Source organism: Phyllobates terribilis, unplaced genomic scaffold (assembly GCF_046119375.1).
Source record: "Phyllobates terribilis strain yellow unplaced genomic scaffold, ASM4611937v1 Scaffold_9__5_contigs__length_417890890, whole genome shotgun sequence".
NCBI lineage: Eukaryota > Metazoa > Chordata > Amphibia > Anura > Dendrobatidae > Phyllobates > Phyllobates terribilis.
In genome coordinates, this window is record NW_027362769.1 from 52,335,682 (window position 1) to 52,349,597 (window position 13,916).

At 40.8% G+C, this 13,916-nt stretch overlaps 1 protein-coding gene across 1 annotated transcript in view; it reads left to right on the forward strand.

Annotated features, from left to right (window-relative positions):
* Nucleotides 1-1,064: 1,064 nt before the first annotated feature.
* BMPR2 (bone morphogenetic protein receptor type 2) overlaps nucleotides 1,065-13,916 on the forward strand; it is a 195,050-nt gene continuing 182,198 nt past the window's right edge. Inside the window, exon 1 of the mRNA XM_073646461.1 lies at nucleotides 1,065-2,311. Coding sequence (XP_073502562.1) covers nucleotides 2,239-2,311 — 73 coding nt within the window. The 5' untranslated portion in view covers nucleotides 1,065-2,238. The remainder of the gene's footprint in view (nucleotides 2,312-13,916) is intronic.

Consider the following 13,916-nt stretch of genomic DNA (forward strand, 5'->3'; position numbering starts at 1 on the left):
TTACAATTGGTGAAGTAACAAAAAATAAAACAATGAAGACACAATGAGAAAAAAAGAGTGTGTCTACCCTGCCCGTAGGAGCTTACAATCTACACCTGCAGAATGGTGTTACACAACAGTGAGCCACTATTAGGACACATTCACATGATTAACTTTTGGTGACTTTTTGATATTGCAGAATTTTTGCTGCATTTCTGCACTTATTATGTAAATTAGGTTACTTGGTGTTTTCATTGCGTTTTTGTGTGCGTTTTTTTACATGCGTCTTTATCGTGTTTTTGACACTGCGTTTTTTGTCTCTTGTTGGTGTGTCATGTTTTAAATAAAGCTGCTTTGTTTTTGATACTTCCTGGTATTTGGCTTTGACAAAACTTTATTGATACAGTTATGTGCGGATTACGTCTGTTTTTAGTGCGTTAATGCAGCAGAAATGCACTAAAAGTGTGTGTTTTTTAATTGCAGATTTTCTGCATGTAATGTAATTCTATGGGAAAAATTTGCACATTAAACTCCGTGTACTTGCAAGAGAAATGAACATGTTGCGGATCTGAAACACGCACCGCATATATGTTTATGTGGAGTAAGAAAAGCACAGTAGGCAGGAGATTTCTATACATTTAGCCACTTTGCTATAACTGTAAGGCCACGTTCACACTATGAATATTTGGTGAGTTTTTTTTACCTCAGTTTTACCTTTGTAAGCCAAAGCCAGGAGTGGGTGATAAATACAGAAGTGGTGACGTGTTTCTATTATACTTTTCTTCTCATTGTTCCACTCCTGGTTTTGGCTTGCAAATACTGAGGTAAAATACTGACCAAATACTGATAGTGTGAACGTATCCTTGGACGCTACGATTTTGACACAGCAAAAATACGCAACATCAAAAACTCATGGTGGACACACAGCCTTATTGTGCAAGTGAATGATAACACGTGCAATGCTAGGCGCATGGAGGCTGCTTTGAAAAATTGAATGGTCTCCGTGTAATGCGAGCCTATATTTTTGTGCTGTTTTTGTCCCTTAAAAATAAAGTTGTTTCAAAGCGAGCCATAAAAAAGCAGTGGAGGCCTAGGACTGTGCCCTCCCCTGCCTCGTCCTCCTCCTTTCCCTCAGTCTGGGCGGTGTGAGAGGCCTCTTTGTGTCTGGCTGTGACACAGGAGCAGCAGCAGGAGGAGGAGGTCTGTGTATGTGTGAGAGAGAAAGAGAGGGGAGGGAGTCGGTGCCTTCCTCATCAACACTTCATTCTCCAGCCCCCCTCCTCCTCCTCCTCAAGCCTCTCACATTAGCAGAACACCCCTTTAGGTGGCTTCCCCAAGGGAGGAGTGGGGAGCTGCTGCCTCCTAGTCTCAGGGTTCGGAGATGGCTTATTCCTTGTAGGACCCTGCGCTGTGACACTCGCATGCAGCTGGAAAACTGCAAGACACATCCTACTGCAGCCCGAGCAGGGCCTCATCTTGGAAGGATAACTCCAAGTAAGCCGGGAATATCTTGGATTTGGAGCAACCGGCGATGAGCTCTAGTTTTTTTTGCTGGACAATGAAATTTGGCATCTGATTGAGGCCGAACCCTCACGGGAGAAGATCTGCGTATCACGTAAATGGAATTTATGGGTCACGAAGACAATCTTTTTACAGATCGGAAGGAAGAACATTGAGCAACCAGAAGAAAGAGAGAAAATACTTATATAAAAGGGGCTGAAATTTTTACTTTAGGGATATATTATACAGCACAACCAAAAATCTATAAAGAAATGACTTGCTTGAGATTTCCGAAATATTAACAGATTATATATGTTCAGCCAATCAAAAGGTTAGATTAGATTCAAGAGCAGACACATTAGACGAAGTATCACCATAGAGGCAGAATGGTATTTATTTTTACCCCTACGAGGGGGAAGACTTTAATGTAGGGTGATATTTTAGCTCTTGGATATGTCATTAATAGGTCCTTGTCGTAAGTTCATTAGAATGCTGTAGAAGAGTGGGAATAGAACTGGTTTTCTCAGGGATCACCGCCTCCACCAGGCAGACCACCTTCCCAGGAATGAGCATTCTCCAGCGGGAGAAGAAGATCTAATCCACTGAGGATCCGGCGTTTCCAGGCCCTCTACCCCTCATGGATTAGCAGACACAAGCACGATTATTGTAAAATCGGATTACACCCAGAAGACTTGGATACCCTCTAATTTTTACAGAGTCTCCATAAAAGTTCCCATTATCTGTGGGATTACCTAAATTATGGCTCCTAATCAGAATCTGGTCCTTCTCCTCCTTGGTTTACACTCGACTCTGCTGCTGGCCACAGCTGCCGGTAAGTGACTTGTCATGTATGTCTGGTATATTCCTTGGGAAAGGTGTACAACTTCATCGTCATATTCAGTTCTGAATGTATAGACCCGAAGAAAAGCCAAAAAGTAGAGCATGGCCGGATTCAGTAATGTCTGGCATTCATGTCTGCCTTCAGTAGTATGCTGATATTTTCTCTTGTTCTTAGAGCAATGTGCACATTGTATATGTTTATGTTATTGGGCAAGAAATCCCATATATAATATTTGATATTTACTGGAATAATTGTAAATGGACGATGATGATTCAATAAGTAGACTGGGGCGATGGTGGTAGAATGTGTCAGACCGTGGTATGGTGCTTACTGTAGATGGCATGTTGTAAGAGATTGTGTGGGAGTGGCAGTCAGCGGGCACCTCAATAGCCGCACAGTGTAGCAGTCAATGCAGACATGACAGATATAGGTTCACGGGGAAAATTCGATTTTTTTTGCTGCAGTTTTAATTGTGGATCACATTTTATTCTTGTTGCAAATATACCTATATACCCCTATTACTATGCTGCTATTTCCAGGCGGCCTTTTGTAGCATGAGGTGCCGGCGGCGTACACTGTATGCTGCTCTGCAATTCTAGGCCCCTCACATGTTTTATTGTGTGTCGTCATCTTTAACCAATTAAATATCTACATCCTAAGCTAAGCTTAGGATGGATGAATTGTATCAACGTGCTATTATCTTCTATATAATATTTGATGTTGTGATTAGGCATGGGATATTTTATTATACTATTCTTATTTTTTTTAAAAATCTATTTTTTTTCATTCTTTAATATTTTTTTTTTCAATTCATTTTTTTTTTACTTCAATCCTAGTATGTCACATTGAATCAAATATTTTAGGATTTATGCCTGTCTCCTGATAAGTAAAGCAGAATTACTAAAACTGTCCAATTTTTAGATAGTGTAATATGCGGAAAATTTATCACAGTGGCTTTTTCTGGATTCTTAAATTTTGAGAATCTTTAGACTAAGCCTAGCTTTCTACCATTTAATAGCAGACTCACTTTGCAGCTGTGATATACACGAATATTTCAGCAGCAATTTTGACAAATTACAAACCAACCATCTTTTTTTGGTAGCTCTCACCCCTTTGACAAGTGGGTCAGAAAAAGTGTCTAAAACACATAATAAATGTGATAAACTTAGCTTGTTAAATGTATGATCTAAGCCAAAAGTGGAGGTTAGAATGTATATTTCCATGATGGTCATATATGAAGTCTAGGACAACTTATTTACTTTGATTACTGCAGCATTAAACTACAATAAAATATTGTAAAGAACAACATGGACATGAATGGAAAGTAGTTGAAAGTAATTCCAAATGTGAATGTGAAATGTAGCTCCTAATGTGAATATTTATAATTTTATAAATATATTACAGAACTGTATACATTGTTATAGAAAGTACATATTTTAGTCTTGCTAGTAATAATATGCAAAATTGATATTTGTCTTACACCACAGACCCATCTGTTTCACACAGCCGGTAGACTGGAGTCCGCTGTAGACAGAAGTCTGTAGTCGGCAGAAGGGTTTACCCCAGAACCTGCTTGGTATTATTACCCCAGTGCTTCCATAAGTAAAAAGAGGTCTTCTTATAATATCATTATATTAGGGAGTACTAATTCCTTATAATATTCTCTAACATATAGTAGCTCCAGTACTGTAACTTTTTATGTAGCGTTTGCTTATTTTATTCCTGTGTGTTTTATGTTGCTGTGTTCTTTGCTTCTTAGAAGAACAAACATCTATCCTATGTTATCTACCCAGCTAGTTAACCTGGATGAGAAAAGTACTATGCGCTTACCCACACATTGCTTACAATTGACAGGGCCCAAATACAATTTGGATGGATCAACATTGAAATAGGTTAATTATAGCGTCTGCAAGCAAATGGGGCACAGTGCAGTGCGACAAAAAGGCGGATTTACATTAAATGATTGTGATTACCATATGAGAAGATTTGCTCAGACCTCATTACTTTGTTAAGGAAACTCTTGGATGAGTCATTACTGCCAAATGCTTCCACAGGAACCCATCATTTTGTTAATCACAAATTGCCTTTAAATCGCAAACCATAAAGGCACACGGATAACATGGAATTAATTTACATCACTCCACTATACAAGTGCATAGCTGGCAGACTGGCAAGGGCATATCCTCCAACTTCATGAATGACATGCTCAGACCTAAAGAATATATAACAGTGGAAAAAACTGTCATTTTGCTGAATGGATCATGAATTATATTTGCATTAAAAACTAATAAATATTCAACATCTTGAAAGCTAAATTATTAGGCTATCATTTTCTATAAAAAGGTATGACAAGTATGAAGTGTGCAAAATACTGGAACCAAGTGAGTCTGGATAGATCAGAAAACACAAGAAGCTAAAAAAGAATTTCACTTTAAACAATCTTCTTACAAGCCATAAAACCTGTCTACAGGTTGAAAATGGACAGTTTTTGCTCTTATTTTGTTCCCGTTGCTCCCGTGAGTATTCTCCTTTTTTACTTTTTATAAATCCTCCATTTGCTTCCAGAGAAATGTGCCTTATTATTTAGTTCTAATTTTTATGTTATTTACCAAAGGGGAGTGGCTCATAGGATTCTCTGGGGTGTGTCTTTAGGCTGCTCTTCATTATTACCCTGTGAACAACTTCTCCTTGGTAAAGACCATAAAAATGTCCTTATGGCCGATTAAAAAAAAAGTAAAAAAGGGAATATACAGGTGAGCAGTAGGAATAAAATAAGAGCAAAAACTCACCACATTTGCCCTGGTGGTTAGTCCCCCTTAAGACTAAAGTTGAGCAAAACGTTTGCAGGTCCCTGGTCCAGCACCCACATCTGTACTCTTTTGCCGAACTAGGGTATTGTGATCTTCCTCGGCCAGTACTTGAATGGCGGCATTCTGGGCGTATCTTGTGATTACCAGGTCTCCACAATTTCATAATGCTACTCGAGTCCTAGTCACTAAGCCTCCTGAGACATCATGACATGTGTCTCGCTGAAACATTATGACGTCGCTGGGATCTTGTATTCACAAGCAGGGGTGGATTAAGAGTAGCAAGGGCCCCGGGCAGTTTAGAAGGCGCGGGCCCCCCACACACACACACCTGATGTATCACGTTGACATGTCACATGATCCCCTGTGATAGATCATGTGATAGTTCACGTGAAATTAATTTGGCACAATATTAATTATAATAATTTTTTTTAGGCTGTGTGCCCACTATGTGTTTTTTAAGCGTTTCCGCAGCGGCAATTCCGCTGCAGAAACGCTTAAAAAATGCTTGGTAGAAGGTCTGCCATGTTCCCTAATGATAATCCTCATGTGCTGTGCACATGCTGTGGAAATTTCCGCTGCGGATTATCATTGCGGAAAAATCCGCAGCATTACCAATTATTTTGCGGAAGCGCTGCGTTTTCGCCGCCATTGACTTGCATTAGAACACATGGATTACGCATCACTGCATCTGTACATGCAGAATCCATGCGTTTCAATGTGCAGATGGTACCCGGGTTTGGAGAAGAGGAGACTCTCCTCCAGACCTGGATACCATAATACCTGTAAAAAAAGAATAAAATAAAAAATAAATATTATACTTACCTTCTGATGGCCCCCGGTGTCTTTATCCGATGCGTCCTGGCTTGCCGGCAGCTCGCGATGGTCTGAAAAAGACCTGCAGTGACGTCATTTAGTCATGTGACGGGTCACGCGACCTCTGACGTCGGCAGGCCTTTCAGAAGGTAATTATATATTTATTTTTTACCATTCTTTTACGGTCACACTATATAAATCCATGCCGGTTGCATGGATTTATATAGTGTTACCAAGTTGTCAAGCACTTTCCAAGTGATGCTAAAATCGCTTGGAAAGCGCTTGTCAACCCGCATGCGGAAATGCATGTGAAGAACGCTTCACATCCGCAAGTCCCTGGCAGGAAAAACGCATGGACAGTTCGCATGTACAATCCGCATGCGTTTTTTCTGCCTGGGAGATGCAGAAGCGCTCAAAAAAAATCCGGAGCATTTCTGCATTGTGGGCACATAGCCTTACATTAAATGTATGACTCAATATTGAGCACACGTAGCCATCTATACACAGCAGGAGGCCGCACGGTGCCATCTATACACAGCGGGAGGCCGCACGTAGCCATCTATACACAGCGGGAGGCCGCACATAGCCATCTATACACAACGGAAGGCCGCACGTAGCCATCGATACACAGCGGGAAGCCGCACGTAGCCATCTATACACAGCGGGAGGCCGCACGTAGCCATCTATACACAGCGGGAGGCCGCACGTAGCCATCTATACACAGCGGGAGGCCGCACGTAGCCATCTATACACAGCGGGAAGCCGCACGTAGCCATCTATACACAGCGGGAGGCCGCACGTAGCCATCTATACACAGCGGGAGGCTGCACGGCGCCATCTATACACAGCGGGACGCTGCACGGTGCCCCCCCCCCAGAGACAGCAGGAGGCCGCACGGCGCCATCTATACTCAGCAGGAGGCCGAACGCAGTCACGCACACATACAAACATATACAGACATATACATACACGCATAAACACATTTGAAACACAAAAATACATATAAACAGACATCACACAATGATATCTGCCTGCACACACACACACACACACACACACACACACACACACACACACACACACACACACACTCACTCACACACACACAGACTCACCATCCCCCGGCTCGGCTCCAGTCCTCCTGCTCTTTTCCGGTGCAGCACTGCAGACCGGGTGCTCACTGCGTGACGTCACAGCTAGGAGTCTCGGCCGCGCACAGGGCCGTGTCTCCTAGCAGTGATGCGGCCAGGCCAGCACAGGGAAGTTAGCTGCTGCAGTGCTGGCCCGGCCGGAGAAGAAGCAGCGGCCGTGCGCCGCTGCTGGGGGAGCGGTCCGGGGGCCCCCCCGCCACTGTCCGCCGGTATGTGCCGCGGTGCCGCACATATAATGAGGGCAATCTGGCCATAGACACCCCGGAGCCCCGGGCCCCCTGGAGGATCGGGGCCCCGGGCGGTAGCCCAGATTGCCCTCATTATAATCCGCCTATGATCACAAGTGGCGTCCAGCCTTACAACATAAGAGTGCCACCTGAGGAAGCTTGCATCGCCCTGGCCGGGCAGCCACAGAGTACTGAAGACAACCGCAGACCAGGTCCTGCAAATCTTTTTGCTCAACTCTAATTAAGACATTTCAGAACATAATAATATTGGGTGCTTTGTTAACAATTTCAGGTCACTCAAATCTTTAATCTGTTGCAAAGAAGAAGTTGGTGCTCTAAATTTCCAGGCATCACTGGCATTGCCAGACTACAAACCTCACATGTCACTGAGGCATTTAGTTACTGTTTACAGAGGAAAACTAATTTAAGAACTACATTTCTTGGCTCTCGTTCTTCATGTTCTATTTATTAAAAGGAAACCTACAGAATTGACTACCGAGCCAAAGGTAAATCAAGTATACTTGTTGTAGTCAAGAATACAATTAACAAGCCTATAAAGAAGGACTACACATAACATAAATAATTTAGAAACATGTAGCTTTATAATTAACATATAAAAACAGTGAAAAATATATATGTGCGTGGAGGCACAGTCTTAGAAATATCAACCAAGAAATGAGTGGTTATGATTACATTAGATATATTTTGATTTATAGGATTAAATATTGCAATGTAAATGTAGCAATTGATAAAGTGTTGCAGGGAGAACAAAAATAAAATAACATAATAGTAGGATAGGAGAAGGAAGAATTCCCCAAAAATGGTGGACGTTCCTAATATATAGATTCTATTCTACAATCATACAATATCATCATGACAGAGGTAGATATGTAGAGAAAAAAGTTCTTAGTGCATAAAATAGTAATTCATAGAAAATGAATAGAATTAGTAATGAAAAACACTGTATATAGATATCCATTAACGTGCAATAGGGTATCGGAAATAAGTATGCAAAAAGTGACTGCAAGGTGCAAAAGGAGTGCTACATATAAGCTGCCTACTATGGCATAAATTGCTATGTCTCCCTCATAAGCATGTAATGGTGACCCTGTCTTGATGCGTCCGCATAAGAGAACACACAATGACAAAAGATAAGAATCAGAAAACATGGTGAGACTGGATCAGACAAACCACATCACCACATGTGGTTGTACCTGATGCATGTTTCGCTTTCGCTTCATCAGGGGTCAGATACTACTGTTTTCTTATCTTTTGTCCCTGTGTAGTCTCTTACTTTCTATAACCCCTTGCACGGTATTGGATTTCTGATATCTATATAATGTTATATTTTTTATTATTAATTCAATTAATTTACTATGAATTACTATTTTATGCACTAAGAACTTTTTTCTCTAGATATCTACCTCTGTCACTGATGATATTGTTTTATTGTAGAATAGAATCTATATATTGGGAACATCCACCATTTTTAGGGAATTCATACTTCCCCCTAATCTACCATTATTGTTTTTCTTTCTGCAACACAATATCAGTTGTTGTATTGTGGAGCTATTTTTTAGATATATTTTGATTCATAGATTAATGTAAACATAACCACTCATTTCTTGGTTGATATTTGTGAGATTCTGTCTCCACAAACATATAGGTTTTAAATGTTTTTATATGGTAATGATAAGGCAATATATGTTTCTAAACTGTTTATGGTATTCACAGTCTTTCTTTATAGGCTTAATGAATGTTCTATTTATTGTTTGTAGCAGGACCATATATATTTATTTTTGATTGTTTCAGCTGTCAACCTCTATAGCTTTAACAACAATTAGGGACAGAAGTCAGAGGAACAGGGCTCCAGAGACCCCAATTCACCAAATCAATCCAATTCTAACTTTAATCCTATACTTTTTAAAAGGGTATAAATTTGATAAAAACATCACCAGCGCAAAAAGGGGAAAACAGAACTAGTTGAACTAATTTAACAGGCAATACAATATCTGTATCCATCCAATAAATCTAAAGGACCTTTAAAAATATATATTTTTACCGGTTCCTTTAGGAAGAACAGCTTTGCTGATACTCCTTCAGTTCTGTATCAGGAACTAAAGGGGAAAAGGTAGAATGACAGTTTCAAGCAGCTCCGTCAAAATGGGCAGGGCTAGGGAGGGGCCGGGATGGGATGTAGGCACACCCACTCGTCAAATTCATGGAAAGTGATGGCTTTTCTCATGCCAGAAATGTTACTTAATTTCTGGGGAGGCAAATGACACTGAGAAAATGCACCAAATTCATTAATTGGCGTGTGCGCCTTAAAGAATTTTGTGCTTCTTACTCCTGCATGCCCATCATTAAAGGGGTTGTCCAGTACTATTGATAATGCACCAATGTATTTTTATGGTTAAAAGAAGTTTCTTTGTAAATATCTTGCGCTGCTGTTCTTGTCTGTGAGCGGCGCTATCACTGGCCGCTCACAGGCGTCATGTGACCCCCGGCTTCAGCCGGCTCTGACATCCGCTGACGTCAGGTCATGGTTCCGGCTGCAGCCGGGGGTGATTACTTCTGCGCGCACCAATGTCACTCCTCACTTGACTTGACATCAGCGGGGGGTCACAGGATTCCTGTGGGTGGCCAAGGATAGCGCCACTCACAGGCAGAAACAGCAGCACAAGGTATTTACAAAGATACTTCTTTTCACCATAAAAATACATTGGGGCATTATCAATAGTACTGGACAACCCCTTTAAGACTGGTGTACGAAACAACAGTTGTAACATATCGGAGCCTAATCTTTTAAATAGGAAATGATTGAATGTTCCGTTTTACCAATTAGACCCTTGAGGTGATAGATGTATGGATTCACCTTCGGTGCTTCCTGTAATGGTGAGGATGATTCTGTGCTTTGAACATATGCATTCTCACACTGTAAATCACGAATTGCAGCTAAGTGTAGCTAAAATAACAAATATAACTGTGGATTTACCGTGTTCGTGTTAGCAGTATTTGGCCACACACCAGAAATAACTCACAGAACCCTCTGGCGACATTGTCGGCTGATTTTGCTTTTGACATTGGGACCTCCCCGTCTTGCACATCAAAGAGATGTCTTTTACCACCTCTAATAACTGCCTAGCTTTAATCTGTTAGGACAAGATCTGACTTCTTAAATGAGGACTGAGGAGTCTTCCTGTTTGATTACATTATGTGGCTGGTGCACTAGTAAACTTGTTGACCCCCATTACAAATCAGCTAATGAGTGTGACGGACCATCACATCCCTAGTGCGCTCAAAGTAGCAATTTTCAATGAAAAAAAAGCACAAACAGCCTGTGATAATGTATGCGTTATGTGATGATTATTTGTAAAGGGAGAAACAAGGGTGGAAAAGACCTGTATTTTTCTAGAGTGACCTTTTGGATATAGAATTTGGATCTTTGGTAGCCGATTCCACTGTTTTTGCTCTAGCATCTGAATGCAAAAGAATATCTAAAAATCTCGGTTTCTTGCTACACCCGTTTTTCTTCACTTCTCGTTTCCACATGTGTTCCTTTGTGGTTTTTCTGCCTTCATTCTGAATCTACAATGGGCTCATTCCAATAAAAACAAGGAAAACCATTGGATAAGCAAGTGTGTCCAAACTTTTTACCAGTACTGTACATGGTAAAAAAAAGAGTTTGATATAGTAGCCATAAAATGAATGATCATGCAACAAACACCTATTAAATGCCATTGGCTACTCTGTGAGGTGATCCTGGCAATTTCAGATTGACTTTTTTTACTTTTCACCCCAAATCTTTTGTTTCCCAAATGAGATGTGTTGAAGGATGTATGTAATAGCTACTTACCCACCCCCATAGATATTTACATATTACATGTTGGTTTAGGATAAATGAACTTGTATATTAATGCAGGGATCTACCTAAACATCTTAAAGTTGTCCATAGTAAAGAGATGTAATGAAAACCCGCTCATATTCAAAGTACTCAAAATATTTCAAGGGGTTGCTCAACACTCAGTCAACACCTTCTCAATCCCTAAATTTCTCACTTGTAAAATAACATCTATACTCCCCTCCAGTGGTGTCAGCACTTCCTCTCCCGGGGATTGCATGACATTGTTATGTCACTTGATCACTGAGGCCAATCAGTGCTTGCTTCACTCGTCCCGCCTTCCGGCAAATCACAGTCATCCAGAGGAAGTCAGTGCTGCTGCTCTCTCACTTTCTCCAGATATATGTATGTATGAATTGTTTAAAGGCACAGAGAGTGAAGCCAGCGCTGATTGGCCGCCGGGATCGCATGACATAACAATGACAATACCACTGGCATGGCACTGGCACTGAAGGTGAGTAAAAGGTGCAATTATTTTACAAGGGTGAAACATAAGGATTGAGAAGAGGTTGTCTGGGTAGTAAACAACCCATTTAAGGTTGATAATTCGACAAGCATTTCTAAGAATACACTAACATACACTATCAAGTGTAGGTTAATACTAGAGATGAGCGTTGTTCTACTCGAACTGTTCGCCAATCTCAAATTCGAGCTGTTTTGGGCGGTGTTCGAGCCGTTCGGCGAACACGAACAATTTGAGAAAAATTCGGCTGTTCGAGGTTATGTTTGATAACTGTTCGTGCACCAAAATCATAACTGGATTTTTTCTCAGTAATGATGAAAATTAATGTTAATACGCAGTTTGAGTGTACAGCGGGGTGGGGGGAGGGGCAGGGGATGGATCTCTGCAGGAACAATGAAGATCTCCATTTTTTTTTCTCTTTCCCGCATTTGCAGTGGGGAGGTGCAATCTGTCAGCCTATCAGCAGCGCACACACGGAGCGAAGTGCTTTTTTTCACACAAGCAAGGGCATGTGTCATTGGCAGTGTATGTCACATGTCCTTGCCCTATAAGACCAAGCCATTTTCCCCGTCGCCACCATTTTCTCACTGCTGCAGCTGCGTGTTAGACGGCACCGCTGTTGCTGTGTGCGCTATACCTTGTTAATTTCAAGCCAATTTTCGCACAAATCTACAGATAGCTTGGGAGTAGTTGTGATTGCAGTCCTTTTAAGGACTAGGTTACAGCATTTCCTACGACTTTTATCAGGCAGGTCGGTGCTCTTAAATAGATAGATTGTGGGAGTAAAGACTAATTGTAATTGGAGTCCTTTTCAGGACTAGGTTACATCAGTTCCTATCAGTTTTTGCCAGGCAGGTCTGTGCCAGTGCTGTGCAAGTTTTTTTCACAGCATTTGGCTGAATCTAGCAAAGCTAATCCTTTTTGGCCTATTGCAGAGTGTGTTAGTCAGTGGAGTAGCCTATCTGTGTTGCAAGATATACCACCTGTGTATAGAATACCAATTTTTTTACTGCACCTAGTGAAGTAAAATCTTTTGGGCATAGCATCATTCTATTAGTCCATCTATACTGACCTCCATCAGGTTGCAAATTGAATATATTTTTTTCTGCATCTACCTCTGAAAAAATATTGGGCTTCTAGCTGTGTGTGGGACTTGTTGTATTAATCCATCTATACAGACCTCCATCAGGTTGCAAATTGAATATAATTTTTTTCTGCATCTAGCTCTGAAAAAATATTGGGCTTCTAGCTGTGTGTGGGACTTGTTCTATTAATCCATCTATACAGACCTCCATCAGGTTGCAAACTGAATATATTTTTTTCTGCATCTACCTCTGAAAAAATATTGGGCTTCTAGCTGTGTGTGGGACTTGTTCTATTAATCCATCTATACAGACCTCCATCAGGTTGCAAACTGAATATATTTTTTTCTGCATCTACCTCTGAAAAAATATTGGGCTTCTAGCTGTGTGTGGGACTTGTTCTATTAATCCATCTATACAGACCTCCATCAGGTTGCAAACTGAATATAATTTTTTTCTGCATCTACCTCTGAAAAAATATTTGGGCTTCTAGCTGTGTGTGGGACTTGTTCTATTAGTCCATCTATACTGACCTCCATAAGGTTGCAAACTGAATATAATTTTTTTCTGCATCTACCTCTGAAAAAATATTTGGCCTTCTAGCTGTGTGTGGGACTTGTTCTATTAGTCCATCTATACTGACCTCCATCAGGTTGCAAATTGAATATAATATTTTTCTGCATCTAGCTCTGAAAAAATGTTTGGCCTTCTAGCAGTGTGTGGGACTTGTTCTATTAGTCCATCTATACTGACCTCCATCAGGTTGCAAACTGAATATAATTTTTTTCTGCATCTACCTCTGAAAAAATATTTGGGCTTCTAGCTGTGTGTGGGACTTGTTCTATTAGTCCATCTATACTGACCTCCATAAGGTTGCAAACTGAATATAATTTTTTTCTGCATCTACCTCTGAAAAAATATTTGGCCTTCTAGCTGTGTGTGGGACTTGTTCTATTAGTCCATATATACTGACCTCCATCAGGTTGCAAATTGAATATAATATTTTTCTGCATCTAGCTCTGAAAAAATGTTTGGCCTTCTAGCAGTGTGTGGGACTTGTTCTATTAGTCCATCTATACTGACCTCCATCAGGTTGCAAACTGAATATATTTTTTTCTGCATCTACCTCTGAAAAAATATTGGGCTTCT